At 42.7% G+C, this 22,026-nt stretch overlaps 1 protein-coding gene across 4 annotated transcripts; it reads right to left on the minus strand.

Moving 5' to 3' along the window:
- Window positions 1-27: 27 nt before the first annotated feature.
- LOC117945158 (poly [ADP-ribose] polymerase tankyrase-1) lies at window positions 28-21,602 on the minus strand. Of its 4 annotated transcripts, none has more exons than XM_034872452.1 (29): window positions 21,100-21,544; window positions 20,170-20,394; window positions 19,804-19,899; window positions 17,237-17,273; window positions 16,479-16,554; window positions 14,689-14,709; window positions 12,981-13,075; window positions 12,831-12,897; window positions 12,385-12,571; window positions 10,413-10,534; window positions 9,986-10,077; window positions 9,515-9,593; window positions 9,216-9,387; window positions 8,847-8,926; window positions 8,481-8,626; window positions 6,637-6,802; window positions 6,219-6,438; window positions 5,871-5,980; window positions 5,507-5,695; window positions 5,152-5,398; window positions 4,932-5,014; window positions 4,408-4,528; window positions 4,119-4,216; window positions 3,825-3,899; window positions 3,522-3,627; window positions 3,131-3,317; window positions 1,367-1,523; window positions 1,141-1,257; window positions 28-800 (listed from the first exon to the last, which is right to left on the minus strand). In XM_034872452.1, exons 1-28 carry the CDS (start codon window positions 21,542-21,544, stop codon window positions 1,171-1,173), a joined length of 3,786 nt encoding a protein of 1,261 aa, XP_034728343.1. In that variant the 3' UTR covers window positions 28-800; window positions 1,141-1,170. The 4 variants fall into 4 exon arrangements, with proteins under 4 accessions (XP_034728343.1, XP_034728342.1, XP_034728341.1 ...); XM_034872451.1 differs by having other exon boundaries at window positions 28-804; XM_034872450.1 differs by having other exon boundaries at window positions 28-1,257.
- Between the last annotated feature and the right edge of the window lie 424 nt (window positions 21,603-22,026).

Consider the following 22,026-nt stretch of genomic DNA (forward strand, 5'->3'; position numbering starts at 1 on the left):
GATACCATTAAAAAAAATTAAACAAGGAGCTGTTAATGGGACATTTATTAAAAAAAAGTTGGGATAATCAAGGCATGAAAGGAAAATTCAGATGGTCATTTACAGTTGAAGTCAAAGATACTGTTAAACAGCAACAGTTATACACAACCATTTACACAACCTGTACAAATATTTTTCCCCCCCGACAATTTGCAATTTAAATTCAAAATAACTTAAATAGGCTTCTATGTAAAAGTGCAAATCCTTACGCGTGGGATGTCCGAGTACTACCATGGCGACAGAAAAGTTGCTTTGTTGAGTTCACTGGCAATTGGTTGTTAGCTTGTCAATACAGGCATTACAAGCACATATCAACACTCTGAAAATGTATTGACTCCACGGTCATGTATATGCTTTTAATGTACAACATTCACGCCTTTAGTTTACGAATGTGTAATTATGATGACTTACATTGCATTTCAGCTATGTTAAAGAGCAAACTTCTCTCATACAAATCAATATTTTAACGACAATAAAATAGTCTCAACTTTTGTGAATTGACAGAGGCCTCTCTCTATTAAGTATGTCCAACTCTGAATTAAACCACTAAAAAAAAACATTTCAGTTCAGCGTTTGTAGTGTTCTTAGGGTGAAAGTTGAGAAAGTCAGCGTTACAGCATAGCAACAATACACTGTTACCTGTTTGGTAGTATTCTAAGTTAGCATTAAAATCAGGTCATTCTATACAGGATGAACCCAGATATGGTGAGGCAGTAGTAGTCCACAGATTTCAGGCTCTGACAGAGTGTGTGTGTGTGTGTTTGTATATAGAGGTGAGGGGTTGTTACTCTGCACAGTCACAAGGCATGAGATGACAAGATTGGCAAACTGTTAATGCTGATACTTCAAAGTCTCTACAAGCATCCTCCTGATTGGTGAGGATGGGAGGGGGAAAGAACTAACCCACGCACGCTATTGGGCCTTACATGCTTCTGTATTAACATGCAGCCGATGCAAAAACAAACCACAGGCAGGAGAGTATTATACAGCATATCTGCTCATGAAGCACTGGTCACCATGGGTTCTACTGGACAGGAGACTGGAAATGTGTTTGGTAAATAAAAAGGTGTTTCAATACAAAGGAGAAAATAACGAGTCCTTGTGTGTGTGTGTGTGTGAGATGTAAAGTAACTACGACTTCTGCTCAGCTCCTGCAGCAGACTGGGCCGTGCTCTCCGGTTTAAGGATCTGGTAGGTGATGAGGTACTCCGGGTAGGCCTGAAAGAAAATAGAGCAAGACATTGGCCGACATGACACAGCAGTTGTTTATCCTTCGTTACAGGATAAACCATATTCATGGAAAGAAACTGGGGGTGTCTGGGTTTACCTGCTCTCCTCTGTAGATGACATACTCAGCGTAGGCAAGGCCATTAACGCTGGGCCGCCCAATCACTGAGTGGTGTCCCGGGGGGGCGTGGGCCATCTTCATGGCACTGAACTGTAGGAATGACTTCCCCAGGGTCACTCGGCAGAACAGCATCTGCCTGAGAGATGAGAGGAGACTGGTCAGACACACACTATTGCATAATAGTGCACTTAAAACCTCTACTCAAATAAAAAACACGTCGGTATTAAGTAGTTCTACAGACAAAATATCTTAAATTGTAATTTCCCCATTGGGGATCAATAAACAGATTATAATTAAATTAATTTTTTTTTTCTTTTTTTGAAGATTATTTTGTGGGCTTGCGGCCTTTAAAAATGTCCTTTGACATGGTGCTTTTATATAGACCTTAGTGGTCCCCTAACACTGCATCTAATTCTGGTATTTATGTTTTATTGCCCTCTCAAGACAAATATTATGCAAACATGATCTTTAAGCTTTAGTGGCTGTAGAATTAATTACGCTATTGGGGGGGGGGGCAAGGTGGAGGGTGGCATATTGCCGCACTGTGCATGATTTCTCTCTCTTTCTCATGGGCGGGCAAAGCAGAGAAAGGGGAAGTAACCTTTTCCCGTATGACAGCATAAGGGCAAGATTCTAGATCGGCCAATCTGAACTTTCATTTTCTGAAAGGCTGAGCAGGATACGCAGGGCTCGGTTTACACCTATCGCCATTTCTAGCCACTGGGGGACCATGGGCAGGGTGGGGGAACTCATTTATGACATTTGGGCCGGGCCCGGGCCGCTGCAGTAAGGACTCAGCCTTAGTACCTGGGGTGTCCCACAATCAAAACATCTTTAAGTGTTATGGTTTGAAACTGCAGTTAAACTTTGACAGCAGAGATGGCAAAAGTACTTCCCATGCTCAAATAGAAGTACAAATAATTGTGTTAAAAAATAATCTTGTAAAAGTAGAAGTACCGATTTAACGTCTTTACTCAAGTAAAAGTAACAAAGTAGAGGCTTGAAAATGTACCTAAAGTTTAAAAGTAAAAGTAGCCTTGCGAATGACAAAGCTAGCCGGACCAGACAGATGTTACTAGAGAGCGCGCTGAAAAAACTACAGTGGACATGGAAAAATACTCTTTATTCTTTATATGCCATTGACTTCATTTTAAATGGCTGCCTGCCAATAGGCCTGAAACATTTAGCTCATTTATTGTGACAGAGACTGGGACCCCAGGTTAATAAGATTCTGACTGAAAAGCAAGATAGGAAATAAAGTGTGATTTTGTGAGAAGTCTGTGTATATTCCCATCTAATAAGATTCAATTTGGTATTGATGACGCAGAAATAGTAACTAACTCCAGTGAAATTATTTTAATCTTAGTGGGGGCTAGATTAGGACTGTATTTAAAGCTGATTCTGGTTTCCTACTTTGGCCCAGGTGTGTCTGTTAAAACACGGACGGAGACAACTCTGTCAAGCATCAGTATACACATGGGCGTGGGTAGCTCTGCTATTGCTGTGTGTGGTAATAAAAGAAATAAATACCATTGTAAAGGCTATCCTACACAATGTGTAGGAATCATATATGCTAGTAAATAAAGTACCGATATTAGTGTTAAAATGTGAGGAGTAAAAGTAAAAAGTCGCCAAAAAAATAAATAGTAAAGTAAAAATATCTGAAAAATCTACTTGAGTACAGTAACAAAGTATTTGTACTTCGCATCTCCGTTTGATAGTCAAGGTTCAAGTCAGAGTTACCTCTGGCACAGGTAGCAGGACCGGTCTTTGTGTGTCGGGCAGCCTGTGCCTCCACCGATGCCGTAGACGTACTGATTGCTCTTTGAGGAGTTCTCTGCAAAGTAGATCCCCGCTCCGAACATCCCTCCTATGTAAGCGTGGCGCTCATCGAAGCCTTTGTGGATAATAGCGTTGATGAACGGGGAACCTGAAGGAAGATGTGGAGACAGTGATACAATGATATTCTAAACAGTAACTAAGATAAGATGCTTTACATTATTACATGACGGACAAATAAAAACCTGACGCTAGTAGTAGTCTTTGAAAAACAAAACATAAAAAGGAGACACAAACACAACGCCCGACGCCGACACAAAAAGCAAGCGGATAGCGTGACAGAGGGTGTGGTTACCGTGAAACAACATCCGCTCATTGTGATGGTTGTGGTTTTCATCTGCGATCTCCTTCTGCCGGTGGGTGTAACGCTCCCTCAGCTTCTTATTTACCACCTTCTGAATCTGGAGTATGACACATATCAAACAGGATGTTGGGAGTCATGTCGGCTTTAAACCAATGAGTAAATGTTGGCTCACATCCCTCAGGTTAGATCACTTATCAGTTTTCATTCATACAAAACTACAAAAGAAATAGTCCCTATAGAAGCTGTCCACTGTTCGGCAAAAACAAGCAGTACAGAGAGATTCCTGGTTCAGACCTTGATGATGTTGTATCTGCTAAACACACCGCCAGCGTTGCCTCCGTCTCTGTGCTCTCTGATGGTGCTCTGCAACTGAGGGACACAACAAAAACACCGGGATTTAATAACCGGTCAAACTATTACCTGCCATCAGCAAATGCTCTGCCAAGTTTTTCTGTTGCGTATCAGTTCATAAATCAAGCATTTGTACCAGGCATGTGTGGCATTGCTTGAATTCACAATGATATGATATTGCTAAGATGCCAGTTCAGTTAAAATACACCATCAATAGAGACAGTGAACTGGACTCACCTCCTCCTCCACAGACTGGTACTCCTTGTCATCCGGGGCGAGGTCTATCAGGATGGTGCCCTGGCTGGCACAATGAAATGCCAGGTAGGGGTTGCCGCCTGAAAAACAACAATACAGTTATTACAGGCTATCCCGTGTCCCAGTATTTTCCTGTGGAGTGCCTCCCATTTTTCCTCACTTTCTTTTAGGGTTTCAAAATGTCTGACTTTGGTAGGAGAACAAACTGTAGCGGACATCCCCGAATGATACTATTCCAATTTAACAGAAAAACAAAAAGATGCCTTCTTACCTTGCTGGCCGCCGAGCAGCCTCTCAACACCCTTGATAAGTTTGTGTCGGTGGCCGTAGGCATTAATTCCAATCTCCTTCAGCTCCTCGTGACCCATGTCAGCCAGCACATCCAGAGTGATCTAGAAAAATTAAATATAACAGAATACGTTTATACTAACCAAAAAAAACACAACCCAGTCTTATGCTGTTGTTCTGTTTGCTCCAATTACCTTCCGCTTTAACAAATAACCAGACAGAGAGACCAGCGATGTACAGATCTATTCTATGACATTAACACTATGACAAATCAACACTATGTACAAGTTCATGTCATTGCTGCCAAGATAGTTTTTCCAGCAAGCTAGAATTGTTATAATAACCGCTCGACTGTTTTTCTAATCCCACTACATTCAAACGTCAGAATGTTATGAACTCTTTGGATTATTTGACAGATATCAGAAGCAAATGTGAAATGTGAAACGGTTGAAGTTCTGCAATGCATGAGCATTTTAGCTTTAATGAAGTATTTTTAAGAGAACTGACCTGCTCCCTCTCAAAGATGTCCCTCAGGTGCTCCAGGCCCAGGCTCTTCATGAATTGACTTATATTCATATCCAGCATGGCCACTATGGAAAACAGGGCGTTAGGAGTTGAATGAAAAACAATTCACCAATGTCAAATGGGGTTCATGCACATTTTCCCCATAAAAAAAACCCACATCCTTTCTATGTCCAGATTTTCCTGCTTCATCTAATAAACTTACTCTCCCCTTCCTTGCGGTCGCTGCCTGTGGCCCCGTCTGCCACTCCGGAGGACCCGGAGGCGGCGCCGGCGGCCAGCTCATTAAGCGGCCCGGCCAGGTTGTCTATGCTGCTGGCAGCGGACAGACAGGACGGTGTGGAGGCGGGGGAAATGACTGAGGCGCTGACCACTGTGGCCTGGGGCTTAAAGCAGCTGGGCAGGGCGTCTGGTGGCATGGCATCCATCAGCAGGGCCCGGATATCATCAGCCTGCAATGGAGGCAAGAAAAACAAGTTGAAAGGAGCCTGATTTAAGTTTATTTACTGTACATTCTCTTTCATATCTCATTCCAGTGAAGTGTTCAGGTCAGGGGTTACCGTGGCCAGGTCCAGGGCAGTCTGGCCCTCTTGGTTCTTCATGGTGGGGTCGGCTCCATGAGCCAGCAGCAGCGCACAGAGCTGCGTACGACCCTTTTGGGCCGCCTCGTGCAGGGGTGTGAAAGCCCATTTGTCTGTAGCATTCACACACGTATTGAACTTGATGAGCAGGGCTGCGATGTCCACATGCTGTGAGGAAGCACCAACACAATGAATCTTTTTAAACGTTTTGCTACAAATCAATTTTGAGTTTCCTGTAGCATTAAGCTTTTTTCAGTGTGAATATCAAGCCCCCCGCAGAATTTGTATTTGTAGTAATGAGTGTAGTTACTAATTGCAGTAATGTGTTTGTATTGAGACTGACCCCATAAGAAGCAGCATTATGAAGAGGGATAAGGCCTCCTTTGTCCTGGGCGTTGACATCGGCCCCGTGCTCCAGCAGATACTCTGCCACCTCCAGGTTGTTGTACCCAGCTGAGGAGAAGGAAAAAGAATCAGCATCAAAGTCTAAATTTACCTTAATTTAAATATTAAAAGTCTTAAAAGTCTGAGAGACCAGAGTTTTTTTTTTTTTAAAGCACATATAGCATCAGAAAGCGTTGACAAGACAAACATCTTTCACCTCCCTTAAAGCCAGATTTAGGTGTGTTTGTCTGTCCCTGTATTTAGTAAAAAAATAAGAAAAAATGTCAAAGCATCCCATGTTGATCACCTGCGAGGTGGAGTGGTGTGGAGTTGCGCCCCTGAGTGTCTCTGCAGTTGATATTTTCTGGGGAGCAGAGCTTCTGGACCCGGGCCAGGCAGCCCTTCTTGGCAGCGTCCAGCAGCGCTGCATCCCCCCTCAGCAGGTCCTGGATATCCGTGTCTCCATCTTTCACCATGTCCAGCGGCATGTTGCCGTCACGGTTCTTCTTGGATGGGTCGGCTCCGTGCTGAACAAAAGAGTTTTTTAAACACTATATTTATATAAATGTTTGTATATATATGAGAAAGGGGCTTCATGGCTTCACAAGTCAAAGTGATCCAATTACTCCCCCCGGCCCCATGATCATAATAAACATAACAACTAACACAAGACACAAATTAATGCAAGAGAATCCTTTTGACAGGTGATAATAATGGATCCTCACTTTAAGCAGCAGTTTGCAGATCTCATATTTTCCTTTGGCTGCAGCCTCGTGAAGTGGGGTGAATTTCCACAGGTCAGCCACATTGACTGAAGCTCCGTGTCTGACCAGCAGCTCGGCTACTTCATAGTGACCATAGGAGCATGCGTTGTGGAGGGGAACCAGGCCACTGCATGAGCAAAAACAGAAGAGAAATTTTTACACCAGAAGCAAGATGTGTTGCATTGTGCAACTTAAAACTTTTTATTTGTGTCTTTTTCCAACTAAACGTTATTTTAAATGCATTATTCAGGGCAAAATTAACCAATAATGGAGTTTAATCCCAGTAATGATGGTATATTAGGTTAGTACAGTCACTGTGTTAAACGTTCCTCCCTACTGTCGTTAAGCAAATCACTGAGATCTGATTGAGTCAAGACTTTACGGCACCGTGAAAAGTGAAAGTATGTCAAGATGTAATTTACTGCCCCTACCAGCGGCAGCATGTAATACTGTCTATTTACAGAGGGCATTTAAATGTATGTCTGATCGTTTCTATGTTAACTGTTAGCCCATAGTAGTGGAAATATCATTGTCCATTACAATGTTTTACTGTAAACATTGTCAACTGCCAATTTAGGAGACATTGCCTAGCCCTAAACATTTTTTTTTAGCCATTTTAGGCCTTTATTTGACAGTTCAGCTAAGGACATGAAAGGGAAGAGATAAAGAGTGGGAACGACATGCAGCCGCAAAGGGCAGCAGTTTGGAATCAAAGCCGCTACCACTGTGGCAAGGACTGAGCCTCTGTACATGGGGCGCGCTTAAAAGGAGAATTCCGGTCAATTTCAACACGTAGCTCTCTTGTTTGTGAATTTAGAGTGCTGTCAGAGAGAAAAACAAAGCCAATCGGTGCTGCCTATACCATGTTATCCTCCTGGTACAGTTAGCAACCAACATGCTTAAACAAGGCAAGGTTTGAAAGTGTTTTCAGACTCTTAACATGTTAAAAGTGTCATTGAAAGTGCCTACCCCGGAACCATGTGAAGTGATTCCTTCCGAGTGAACACAGTGAATCTGACAGCTGTAGCTGCAAAAGAAATGCATGAAAGTTGTGCTAATTCAGCACTGTTTAGTTCCTGTTGATACTGCAAGGAGTATTTTGGGAACGTCAACACAGAAAAGAGATACAAACTAATAAAAATAAATAGTTCTTTAGTACATCTGGCAGGAGACAAGTTATAGTTGAGGTAGGATTGGAGACTATATTTAATCATTAAATTGATAGCCTACATATTTTTGTTTTTATCTCTTTCCAGTGTTGTAGTTTGTAGACGGTCCCTAAGCTCTCTAACTGCCGGAACTAAACACAGCTGAATTAGCACAACTTTCATGCATTTGTTTCACATCTACTGCAGTCAGATTCACTGTGTTTAACAGGAAGGAATTACTGCACCTAGGTAGGCACTTTTAATTACTTATTAATTTGAACATGTTTAGAGGCTAAAAACACGTTTATAACGTGCCCTGTTTAAGCCTGTTGGGTGCTAACGCTAGCAGGAGGATCACTGTGTAGGCAGCAACGATCGTTTTCATTTATCTCTCTACTGACAGCACAAATTTTCAAACAGAGCTACGTGTTGAAATCGACCTAAATTCTCCTTTAACCAGGTGAGCTAGCCAGGCGCCCCTGCAAAAATAAAACAAAAATGCAGGAAAGCATCATCACAGTACTGACACGCATGACTTTGCAGAAAAAAAAGAAGAAGAAAAAAAACTTTATTAGCTCAGGAAATCTAAACATAAGTGACTCATCCATTACATTTTTTATTCAACCTCCAGATGATGTCTAGGATGGCAGAACTCACCCTTTGTCTTTGGCATGGACATCAGCTCCATGGTGTAGCAGGTATTCAACAACAGCCACTCGGTTGTAACCAGCTGCAAAGTGGAGAGGAGTGGAGTGGCGGCCCTCCAAGTCCCGGCAGTTTACATTCTGGGGGGTGCAAAGTTGCTTCCATTGACAGACAGAGACAACATGATTAGCATCTTAGCCGAGTCATTGGTAAATCCCTGCTGTTAGCGAGCTTGTGGAATTTCAGTGCTACAAATTCTTCAAGAAACCCCCCAAAAATGCCCTCTGTGTATAATAATGATTTTATTACAATTATGAATCCAAAAACAGGAACTAGGTATAAGTACCAAACTGTAGCCAGAAGAAACAGTAAACTTACTTGCACTGTTTCCAGATCCCCTGCTTTGGCTGCCTCCAGAAATCTGTAGTCCACATCAGAATTACGAGTTGGGACATTTTCTGGAAAAGAAGAAAAAGACATTCAATACAAAACAAAATGACAACGGTCAAACTGGACTCCAATACAGTACGTCATATGGAATCCTGCGATCATCCTGCGAGTTTAAATCTGGTAGATCTAAGCATCCCATTAATTAACCCGAGCAGTGAAATTTGCACAAGGTTTGTTGCTTCGGACAAAAAGATCTGTCTTATCTTGGGCGAAAGGTGCCTTTTCAGTCTCAAATTTTAAAATTCAACCTAAAAGCAAACAATGGTAAAGAGTCTGAAGTTTGGTGGCTGTGATTACCATTAAGAATCTGTTGAACAGCCTCGTTGCCCATCTGGGCAGCGGTGAAACCCTGCAGAGACACGATGGACGGGTCGGCCCCGTAGCTCAGCAGCATCTTGCAGGTCTGGATGTGACCAGCCAGCGCAGCTCTATGAAGAGCGGTCTGACCTAGTGTGTCCACAGCGTTGACCTGGAGCCAGAGGAGGTGAAGGTAAGGTTTCAGCAACACATATTTTCGACCCTCCCAGATGACATTTCCTAATATCGTTTTACATCAGGCAGAACAGTATGGAAACGTAGAAACAAAACAAGCAGACCTTTGCTCCGTGTTTCTGCAACACCTCCAGGATATCGTTGTGAGCTCTCTCAGCAGCAACATGCAACGCAGTCATAAAGCTTAAAGACAAAAAGGACAGGAAGTTATCTTCTTGGCACTTAAAGTGCTTCAACGTGCAATTAACATTCTTGCTTATTGTTATTTATGGTTTTAAATCTTTTCTGATTTTAGTTGGTTTTAGGGGAAAGACGTCACCTTGTCGTCTAAGTTATACAATTCCGATTGAAAATAACTGATGAATTCCAGTTTTTGTTTTAAATCAATGTAAAATGTTGTGGAATACGGTTGCATGGAGCAAGTGTGTATGGTGTGAAAAATATGTTCTGACGTAGTATATTTGTACACTTCTGTACCTTTTGGCACACTTCTCTGCGGTTATTTGTTCTTGTTTATCTTTCTTTAAATAAAAATACAATAAAGATATTGTTTTAAAAAATAAATGTTGACTTACTCTTTGTTCTTCTCATTGATGTTGGCACCTTTACGCAGCAACAACTCTGACACCTGCTTCCTCTTGGGGTGGGGGGAAGCTACAGCACAGTGCTAAAATACACATCAACATTAGATTAGTGTGCCAGAATCTTTGACCTGCCGGCCAAGGACAAATGTTTTGAGTAAATGCCAGTTTGCTAAACCAATAAGCTAATCACGTACAACTAACTGGCTGTACATCCTTAATCATACAGAGCATTACTGACAACTATTAATTTTTAATTTCCCCAGGTGAATTTCCTTCAAAACTGGAAATAAGGGATTTAATTTTGGCATCAACAGAATTTGGAACCCATGAGGAAGCTAAAATAAGGAGCTTCTAGTTTCCAAATTACACTCGAAAGTGATCTTGAGCCCCAACACAAGTAGGAAGGCTTGGTTCTGACCAGAGCAGTCTCGTTGGTCTGAGGATGTTTGAAGCTGATGATCTCCAGAGCCAGCGTCTTCTTCACTTTGGCCATGTCTGCCTCCCGGGCCGCCTGCAGCAGCGAGTGGCCTTTGAACTCATCTACATGGAAGAGAAGGAGGAGGAGTAAATGGAACTGCAGCAGCTTTTGCAGTGTTTCCCATACATAAGTTCTACTTGGATGCACCGCCCAGGTAGATTGAGATATGCCCAGGTAGATCAATTACGACCGAAAACTTTTTTTTATTTTTTCTCCAAATCAACAATGTATTTTTACAGCGCTGCTAGTGATCTTGCTGTGGGTAAACTGTAGAAACGCTATGGCCACACCGCTGTGAAAGCAACCTGAACTCAATATACCAGAGTTGGTTGGTTGGTTGTTTAGCCTCTCTCGCAACAACATGTTGAGAAAAAGGCTTGAACACGGTCTTCTTACGTGTGGGAGTATTTTACCCTTAATGCCAACAACGTGGTAATCTGTAGACTTTGTAAAACGATCCCTGAGTCAGGAAAACAGCAGCAAAACACCGCAAGTACTGCTCACCTATGCCTCTCCATTTTTTTCCGTAGCTCACCTGAATACAGTATGTCCTGGACTGACTAGAGTGTGAGGTAAACTATGTTGCGTCACCCCCATCTGTAGCACTGTAATTGCGCAACCAGGCCAGATGGTTTCAGATATCTCACAAGTCCTTTATAACGTCAATTATAAAAAGGTAATACATGTATTAAAAAATTGTCGGGTTTAAAAAAAAGAGAAAAAAAAGAGAAAGAAAGTTACTTGAAATGTTAATTTCTTTCATTGTTAATGCGATTTTTTCTTTTTTTTAAAGATTTTTTTTTTGTGGCATTTTTAGGCCTTTAATGGCCAGGACAGCTGAAGTTGTGAAAGGGGAGAGGGAGGGGGAGTGACATGCAGCAAAGGGCCGCAGGCTGGATTCGAACCCGGGCCTGCTGCGTCGAGGAATAAATCTCTATATATGGGCACCCGCTCTACCAACTGAGCTATCTGGGTGCCCATTTCTTTCATTGTTAAATGTATAGGATACATCTGAGAAAGTCTGGGCACCCCAGGTAAAAATTTGTATTACTGTACATAAAGAAGCCAAGAAAAGATGGAAAAATCTCCAAAAGGCATCAAATGACATATTAGACACTTGTATGATATGTCACAAAAATTTAGATTTTATTTCCGTCATTTAGCCTTTCAAAATAACAGAAAACTAAAATAAAATTGCATCTGAAAAAGTCTGTGCACCCTGCAGAGTTAATACTTTGTACTGCCCCCTTTGGCAAGTATTACAGCTTGTAGCCAGCCAAGAGTCTTTCAATTCTTGTTTGAGGTATCTTCGCCCATTCCTCCTTACAAAAGTCTTCCAGTTCTTTGAGATTTCTTGTCTGTCACGCACTGCTCTTTTAAGGTCTACAGGTCTCTTTATGCTGAACCATAACATTTTTTTTAAGGATTATTATTTGCTTTGTTTTATCCTTTATCAGATAGAGATAGTGGACAGACGTGGGGGACGACACGCAGCAAAGGGCCGCAGGCTGGACTCAAACCCGGGGCCGCTGCAGGACTCAGCCAACGTGGAGCGAGCGCACTAATTGAGTGAGCTATAGGCCGGCCCTGAACCACAACATTTGACGAAGCACTTCATTGCTACACTTGATCTGTGTCATCTTTTAGTCCGATTTGTTCAATATTTAATTTTTTTCTTTTTCTTCTAAATTATCTGTTAATGTTATGTAGTCATTGTTTTCAATAAGTAGCTCATGAAACTTTGTTTGACTAGTTTATAACTGAACCCAGCCGTCGCTCACCACCACAAGTACATTCTCAACCTGTAGGAAACACTGTATTGCTTATGCACTGAACCTGTATGTATATTGCGTCAACATTAAGTATTTTTGCAAGTGTGTGTATAATGCTGTGGGAGTGAGAGAGAACTCACAGGTGAGCCTTTCTTTGAGCTCTGGAGTGGGGGCCATGTCCACGGCACTCTTACTGTGACAGTTCAGCAGGGTGGGGTCGGCCCCGTGGCTCAGTAGCAAGGAACAGACCTCAACTCGGTTTTTGGACGCGGCCTCGTGGAGAGGAGTGAACTGCCACAGGTCCATGGCGTTCACACAGGCTCCGTGCTGCAGATAGAACACCACATCAAAGCACAGAGGTTTACAGAATGCTTGCTTCCCAGATCTTTGTATCTGACATTATGAAAAAAGGATCTAAGAAATTTTGTTTTGAGTGAATTCCAAAATGCTGCCAATACGGCAATTTAAAAAGCAAAAAGAGAGACAAAAGGTAGATTTGAAACAACAAAAATGTTCCCAAGTCCAAACTTTCTCTTTGCTCAACAATGTTCCAAACAGGCAAAGTGAAAACTTTTGTGGTTCTTACTTTAAGCAGAAGCTCGGTGACCTCAAAGTGGCCGTAAGAGCAGGCGTTATGAAGTGGAACCAGGCCACTGCAAGGAAAAAAAACAACAATCAGGTTAGTGTCAGAAATTATGACTAATTTACAATGTCTTTTTCTGAAAGGGTGTCTCACCCTTTGTCCTTGGCGTGAACATCGGCTCCGTGCTGGAGAAGGAGCTGGACAATGCGGACCCGGTTGTAGCCAGCAGCCAGGTGGAGCGGCGTTGACTGTTAAGAGAGGACGGCGTGTTAGAGCTCACAGGTCGCTGGCTGTTTCAGTGTGTGCTGCCTTCGGTGGCCACAGGAGCAAGCGGCTGATTAGGGCCAGAAGCATTGTGCTACGGCAGGCTATGCTCGGTGAGTTGCAGATGAATGGCGAATATGAGGATGCAAGGTCAATGGAGTTTGTGGGGAGGAAAAAAATCCAGCGGAAAAAAATTGATTTGCGTATGACCTGAGTGAGTGACAACAAGCAACTTTAACCTCATTACACATCTACCTCGACTCCTATTTGACAGTGTCAGCAAAATTCAACATTCTTCCTAAGTCTTATGAGTCTAAAATTACGTTTTATGTAATTAGATGACAAAGAATTGCAAGTGCAACTGTTAGACTATAATATTCAAAATGGCTGTGTAGGAATTACGGTTGGGTTGTGATAACTTTGTTTGTGGTTGTTAAGTGCTTTTGTATTAAGATTAAAGAGCATTCAGGTAGCCAGACACAAAAGATAATGTGGCCAATTAAAAATTAAATTATTCATGAGTGCTTTTACTTTAACAAAACCTGCAGTAATTACAAGTGAGTTCAATACTGGATTCAGATTTGATCAAATGCTATCGAACCCCAACCTTAATAGGATGCAAGAGGCTACAATAAGCAGGCCGATTGTTTGAGAAAGCATCTCTGCAAGCTATTAGAGATTCAAATCAAATGGCTTTTTCGTCCAGCCAAGGAAAAATAAACATTAGTCAAGGCAAAGCTGCAACTTCAATCTCAGTGGCATTTGTTCTCTACTCAAAAGTCTAGCTCAGGTCAAGCTTACAATCAGAAAGGAGGGACATCATTCATTTCCATTTGCCACGCGGTGATGTTATTATAAATCCCCAAAAACTAACCGTTAGATCTCAAGCCACAGTGATACAAATCAGATGAACAAGAGGGTTGAATTATGCAGGCGTCATTCAGTGAGGGGTGACACGAGCAATCAAAAGCATTCAAAAGTCATTATCATGGAGGGAAGAACAGCACTAGAATGATAGGTGAAAAATGTAGTCCATTCAATACTGCATACCAACCGTTCCAACGGGGGAACGTGAAATAGACACAAGTTTCACAGCCACGTATTAAGGATTTGCTTGACAAAATGCAAGAGGGGCAGGCCTTCAGGCATGCATGAGTGATCTTCAGCAATAAATGAATGAATAAATATTAAAGCCAAGATCAAACACTGACTGAAGAGAAAGTGAATGAAAGTTGGAGAAGTGTGGGTGAGTGTGCAAGGAGAGGACAGACGCTGAAGATAGCAGGCAGTGGACATTTCGACCTCCTCTCCAAACCCATAAAACGTTGAGTTGCCACCGTGACACCAAACCCAACTCACACACTCCCTCAATCAAATGCCACACACACACACACACACACACACACACACACACACACACACGCACACAGAGGAGCATCAAGGAAAGGATACATGAGTGACCCGTTACACCCAGGTCCATGATGTGCAATTATAAGTGACAGCCAGCTAATATTGGTCAAATCATAACAATGGAATAAAACAAAATTAAAATCACAACAGTGCATCAATCAAGTGGCCGTTATCAGGGTCAACTTACCAGCATTTTTTGGGATGTTGACTGATCGACAAATGTTGCCAGAGTCACACGGAAAACAAAACGAAACAAAAATTACAAAATGACAGTATCTTTTCACAGCAATTCTTGTCTTCCTTCTTAAGTCAATGAAACACAAGCCCTAGTTATAGATCCCTTGGTGGTCCATCAAACATGGTTGGAGAATAAATGTAACACCGGCTTCAGAGAGGATAAATGGCTGAAGGTTAAGTGTGACTACTTCTTCTCCGTATTTTCCCGTGCCTTTGTGAAAAGGCAAGGACAGGTTACTGGTGCCCGCTGGTTAAATCCCAGAACAAAATCTACACTGGCATACTGGCTTGGATCATGGAAACTCTAAATATATTACAAAAGAAGGCAGGGAGGGAGCCATACTTTACTTGCTGTTGAAGAAAACGTGGTTAGGAATGAATGAAACAGGCAACTGTTAATATACTGGTGGGAATTATGCTTTTTGTGAGTTATTTACAAAAATACACAGACAGCAATTTTGCCAGACACGAGAGGAAACAATCATTACTTTAAAAAAAAGTAATGCATGACAGACAAAAACAGTGTGAGGAACTAAGTCAGGACACAAGACTGAAATTCCACAAAAAAACTTAGACCTAAATTAGCAATGCGGATATTAGACGTCTTTGTACCCGTATCTTTCTAGTCCACTCCTCCAAAGAAAAGAAAAGAACCAAACATTAATGCTAAAATACTATGTCATGATTTAAACACTGCTCGCATTGTAAGCAAGTTCCAATACCATGGGTTGAGTTCAGAAGAGACACTAGAAATGACAGACAAAAAACTACATAGATTTCAAGATCACAGGTAGATTTGCTCCAGCCTCTGCCATGGAGAAGTGTTTATGGGAAAGGCAATATTGCTGTCTTGGTCATTTCAACAAGTTGAAAAGTGATTAACATAAAAACTAAACTGTAAATCAAAAGGACTGGTGTGTCTATTTCAGTTCCAGAAAATGAACAAAATCTGCTACCCCAACTAACTGGATCTAAACAAAGAGGAATAATGAGTCTGCTAAAGTAAAAGTTGAGATTAGGCCTGCACGATTAATATTTATAAAATCGCAATCTCGATTCACCCTGTTGACGATTAGATTTCTAAATAACTTAGATTTTGTTTTTATAAAAAAAAAAACTTGACTTTGATTCTCATTTAATTTTACGAGCCAGCTGCATGACAAACGCCGCTACTTTCTTCTGTGATTTTTAAAAACAGACAGTATATTTTTTTGTGTTGTCATGGTTCATGTGTGCAATACAAATTACAATTTGTGAGAAACAAAATTGTGGCAGAGAATCGTGATATCAATTCTAAGCTAAAAAAAACCTGAGACTCATATTTTACCTGAATTGTGCACGCCTAGTTGAGACGGTATAAAAAATGGAAGTGGATTTCAAGAATGGTCTGATGAAAGTCACAAATGCATAAGAAGGAAAAAGAGCCCATCAACAATAAGTATGTTGCACAGTGGTTTGTCCAAGTCAAGGTTTGTCCAAGGACCCATTAACACCCTCCCACTAACCCAATGACATAACTCCTCTTTCCATCTGAACTACACAGACCAATCCAGCCTTAATCATACTGCCAATTCCTTCACTCACACATTGTCTGACTCAGAAACCTTCTTGCTATTTTGATGTCAAGAATTTTACAAATACAGTGTATCGGTTTTGCAACCCTACATGACATGTTGTATTAAAAAAGTGTTATGGCAGGTATCTGTCTGTTGTGATATGGTGCACTATTGGTACATTTACCTTGCGACCATCGCTGGCATGGCAGTTAACATTTAACGGAGTCAGCAGTGCCATCAGCTTTTCTTCATTTCCACTCCTGTAATTACATGGTTGAAAAGATTGGTGTCATTAGTCATTCATCTTTATTTATATAGCACATTTAAATTCGGAAGGTACATTAAATATTTCCCCTCCAAAATCCCTATTCCCTGTGCTTTTAACGGAGATTCCACAATCTATATAGCCAGACGTTGTACTCAAATATTAAGAATATGAGTCTGATACTGCTCCATTAGGCTGTGATTATGGGGGGTGTTTCAACCGAACCAGAAAAGAAAATGCCTCTGCACTTCTCTGGATAGACCTACAACCAATCAGAGCAAAGACGTATCCCGTAGGAAGGACAGCAAAAACATATTTCCGATCGGCAAATGCCTTGATCGCTGTTCTGCGTTTGTCTTTTCAAATTAATGTGCTGTCGATATCTTCTATAACAGACGCAATGGCGGAATTTACACATCTCAGTTGTCCAGCGGCAGCCGTCTTTGTTGTAAAACAAATTTAACACAAATGTTCTTTGGAAATGTTCGGCTGGAATCCAGGGTATAATCTATAAGTAATTCTGCAGGCTTTCACAGATAAGACTGCAATACTGGATGAATGTCATCACATTTTAGAGCTGTATGTTGCAGGTGCAAACTGGTGAGCAGAAAACGACGTAGCTGCTTTTCTTTGGCCAACAAGAAATGTGTGTACCGACCAGTCAGACTGATACTCACCTAGCTGCTTCCAGAAGTTCATCCTTCTTGTATTCACCTGGATGAAAATAAACATTCAGATTAGAGCCAGGCGAGTCAAACACTTTCGACTAATTTTAGCATGTGCTTTGAAGTTTTGAGCTATGTAAGCTATTACTGCCTACATGTGTCTGCTAATGGATGTATACTGTGGTTTGTGGCAACACCGTTAGCCCGGACTCAGAGGGAGTACCAGGAGTGTAGTTTAACGTGCTTTACAGAGACTTGGCTAGACTCGGATATTCCTGACTACAACGTCTCCATCGACGACTTACAGACTGTTTGGGCAGACAGGGAATGCACCGAAAGCAGGGGGTAGAGGAGGTCTATGAGACACTTCAGGGATGTTTTGAGGTGACAGACTGGGATGCACTCTTTGAGCCACATGGAGATGACATAGATGGGCTGACTTAGTGTATCTCAGACTACATAAACTTCTGTGTGGACTGCACTGTCCCAGCAAAGGCTGTTCAGTGTTACCCAAACAACAAACTATGGGAAACAAAGGACATCAAGAACATCCTCAATGCAAAGAGGAGGGCTTTCAGAGATGGGAATAGGGAGGAGGTACGGGCCATACAGGGGGACCTGAAGGTGAAGATCAGGGAGGCGAAGGAGAATTACAGCAGGAAGTTGGAGCGTAAAATCCAGCAGAACAACATGAGGGAGGTCTGGAGCGCCATGAGGACCATCACTGGCTTCAGACCGACAGGCAGCAGAGGAGTTGAAGGCAGCTTGGACAGGGACAACCAACTTAATCTGTTCTTTAACAGATTTGATGCTCCTGCCCATCCCCCCCATTAACCCAACTGCTGTCTCACCTCCAACACCACCACTCCCCCCTCCTCCTCTGGCTCTCAGGTTAACACGTCTCTCCAGCCTGACGACTCCACCCCTCCCCCATCTGTGACCTCTGTGTGCCTCACTGCTGACAATGTGAGAAGGAAGCTGACCAGACTCCACCCTAATAGGGCTGCGGGCCTGATGGTGTTCGTCCTGGAGTGCTCAAAGCCTGTGCCCCCCCAGCTATGTGGAGTCCTTCACCATGTCTTCAACCTGAGCCTTACTCTCAAAAGGGTCCCCATGCTCTGGAAGTCATCTTGCCTCATTCCTGTGCCAAAGACGCCTGGTCCCAGTGACTCCAAGGACTACAGACCCGTGGGCACTGACCTCCCACATTATGAAGACCCTGGAGAGACTTGTTCTAGAACAGCTGCAGCCCATGGTCAGACCTATCCAGGCCTATTGCCTACCAACCCCGACAGGCAGTTGAGGACGCCATCATCTTCCTGCTCAACCGCATCTACGCCCACCTGCACAAGCCAGCGAGCATGGTGAGGGTCATGTTTTTTTTTTGACTTCTCCAGTGCTTTCAACACCATCCAGCCGGCCCTGCTGGGTGATAAGCTGCCAGCAATGCAGGTGGATCCTCCCCCCTCGTGTCCTGGATTGTGGACTACCTGACTGGCAGTCCACAGTGTGTGTGCCTCCAACACTGTGTGTCAGACAGCGTGGTCAGCAACACTGGGGCCCCGCAGTGGACTGTCCTCTCTCCCTTCCTTTTCAACATCTACACCACAGACTTTAACTACCACACAGAGTCCTGCCATCTTCTGACTATGCCGTGGTTGGATGTATCAGCGAGGGTGATGAGGCACAGTACAGAGCTGTGGTGGGGGACTTTGTTACATGAAGTGAGTAGAACCATCTACAGCTTAACGTGACAAAGACTAAGGAGCTGGCTGTGGATCTAAGGAGAGCCAAGGCACCAGTGGGCCCATTTTTAATCCAAGGGGTCAGTGTGGACATTGTGGAGGACTACAAATACCTTGGAATACACTTAGACAATAAACTGGACTGGGCCAAGAACACTCAAGCCCTCTACAGAAAGAGACAAAACCTTCTCTATTTTCTGAGGAGGCTGAGGTCCTTTAACATCTGCAAGACGATGCTGAGGATGTGTTATGAGTCTGTGGTGGCCAGTGCCATCATGTTTGCAGTTCCATGCTAAGGCAGCAGGCTGAGGGTAGCAGACGCCAACAGACTCAACAAACTGATCCGCAAGGCCAGTAACATTGCGGGGGTGGATCTGGACTCTCTGTCGGGGGTGTCAGAGAGAAGGATGCTGTCCAAACTACATGTCATCTTGGACCATGTCATGCACCCACTCCATGACTTGCTGCTCAATCAGAGGAGCACTTTCATTGAAAGACTCATTCTCCAAAAATGCACCACAGATTGCCACAGGAAGTCATTCCTGCCTGTGGCCATCAAACTTTATAACTCCTCCCTCTAAGTGTCTGACACACAGACACTTAATGAGGTTGAAACTGGACAATCATATCTGTATTGTGCAATAACACTAGCTTGAAATGTGTGCAACACCCTACTGCTACCATTATTATGATTATTATTACTGTTTACGATTACAATTCCTTAATTATGTAAATACTGTATCATAACATTTGTTCCTGTATTGATACGTCACTTGGTGTAAAAGTGTAGGCTTATGTGTTAATGTGAGGGATAAAAAGCGGAGAGGCACCAACCAGTGAGAACAGCCTTGGCTGAAGGGTCGGCTAGATCCAAAGCAGATTTTCCATCAGTGTTGCGGATGTTTGGATCAGCTCCATGTTGGAGTAACACTGAGTGAGAGAGATGCGGATTAAAACGAGACTTTAATTTTCTCCTTAAATCATCACTATTCCCATATCATGTCACCCAGTACACTGATCATATTTATAAACAGTTGGTAATAGCAAAGAAGATGGAAGACAACGCAATCCTTTCAAGAATGTAGGCAAATTTGCAACAAATGAAATATACGACTAGAACATTCTTGTAAAAAAAAAAAAACAAAAACATCACAGATTTGCAGAACTGTCTGTTTGAAAATAATCAACCGGGATGCTTACCAATGCAAACATCTATCTTTCCCTTGATGGCAGCCTCATGTAATGGTGTGTAGTTCCAGTTATCTCTGGCGTTGGGATCTGCGCCCTGACACAGGAGGAGGCTGACAACTTCTGCGTGGCCAAAAGAGCAGGCATTATGCAGGGGGATAAGTCCTCCATCATCCCTGGCATGAACATTGGCCCCAGTCTGCAAGAGGTGCTCCACCACATCTTTTCTGCCAAATCCTGAAAAAAAGATTAAAATGCATTTCAATTCAGCTTTTCCCTAAATATTGGTTTATTCGTGGTTTACCTACACCATAACTAGCCTGGCTATTCCATCTATAATGGCTTTAAACAATCATAACTGTAGGATTCAGATGAAACTCCCTATAAAAATAAATACCTAATACTAACTGAGCTATGATCCTAATTGATACACATCAGTAGTACTAGCCACAATTTAGTAACATGATTTAAAATCAGTTAATACATTAATTTTGTCCAAATGTAGTGCTATCGATGACTGCACTATCTAACAAACAAGTTATGTTGCATTGCTTTGTGATATTCAAACGTTACAAGAAACGTTTGCTTAAAACTGTTAGTCTATCTTAATTGGAGGTTGTTTTTGTGTTGCATGGGTCCACGTCATGAGGGATTAACGTTAGCTAGCTAAACTCGAGAAATACTGACAGATTATTAAAATTTGATGTAACGCGTCACATTAGCTGGTTAGCTCCACTAGGTTTTTCATTCCGACGTGATAAACTGCAGTTACTGCTAACGTTATCAAGAGGGCAAGACACAAACAATAAGATTATCAGTAAACACGTCGACCAAAACACAACATTAGCCAGCTAACGATAGCCGTGTCAGTATGATAGCTAGCTAGCTAGCAAATGTTGCAAAACATAACGCTTCTGTGTCGTTAGCTTAGCTCATCATTACCCGCAGCGAAGTGAAGGGGAGTTGATTTTCGACCAGCCATGTCCTTTGCGTTTACATTCACCGAATCGACAAGTCTCTTTACTCTGGATACATCTCCGTTACGGCAGGCCTCGAACAGCTCCCTGAACGCCCCACCGATGCCGCTGCTACAGTCAGTGGGACTGGCAGCTCCAGAACCGGGGCTCGAGACGCTGCTGCTGCCGCCGCCAGAGGTTGTCGTGGTGAAGCTTGCACTGCTCGCTAAACCCGGGGTGGGTAGGTCTGTGGAGGCCATAACCATCTCAATCCCCCCGCTGCATTCCCTCTCAATCTCCGGGGGTCCAACGGCCGCAGTCAGTAGAGCCATCGGCGGAGATCCCGGAGGAGCGCCAGAAATAGAGCCGTTTCTTGGCGGAGACTGTAATGTACTTTGCTGTTGCTGCGAGGACCGACGAGACACCGCCATTACAGCAGCTCTCAGGCGACAATAAAAGATACTCCTCCTTTCCGGTGAAAGTGGTTGCGTTTCCTGTCAGCTGTTCCAGCTCCAGTAAGGCTGGCTGTTCAGAAACCCTCGGGTTTCTATACATTTTGCACAACCAATTGGATCTAAAAAATAAAGAACTAGAGCAGACTCAAGTCTTCTCATGGTTTTAACAAATGTCTATTGCAATTTAGACAATATTTTGATCAGCCAGTTGGTGGCAGTATGAGAATCCCTTTTGCATTTTTGGCCCAAATATTTCCATCATTGCACAAAGAATAACAAAAAAAGACTTGCCATTTAATAGCGATGTAACACCAAATTGTGCTAGAATAATGAGAGAAATTACATCAATACTGATGCAGTGACAGCTTTTGTAATTTTGTGAGGCACAGAGCTCATATGGCATTTTTTGGTCTGTATTACAGTTAAGATGTTTGTGCTTACTTACTTTTGTGCGAGTA

This window comes from Etheostoma cragini, chromosome 5 (assembly GCF_013103735.1).
Source record: "Etheostoma cragini isolate CJK2018 chromosome 5, CSU_Ecrag_1.0, whole genome shotgun sequence".
Classification (NCBI taxonomy): domain Eukaryota; kingdom Metazoa; phylum Chordata; class Actinopteri; order Perciformes; family Percidae; genus Etheostoma; species Etheostoma cragini.

Bases quoted from the DNA above. Each gene is read 5' to 3' on its own strand.
- LOC117945158 (XM_034872452.1), bottom strand. From the start codon at position 21,544: ATGGCGGTGTCTCGTCGGTCCTCGCAGCAACAGCAAAGTACATTACAG. The intron at 20,395-21,099 runs GTAATGATGAGC...TCTTTTTTTCAG, and splicing joins TCCCCTTCACTTCGCTGCGG to GATTTGGCAGAAAAGATGTG. The intron at 5,399-5,506 runs GTAACCCCTGAC...CCTCCATTGCAG, and splicing joins CTGCCCTGGACCTGGCCACG to GCTGATGATATCCGGGCCCT.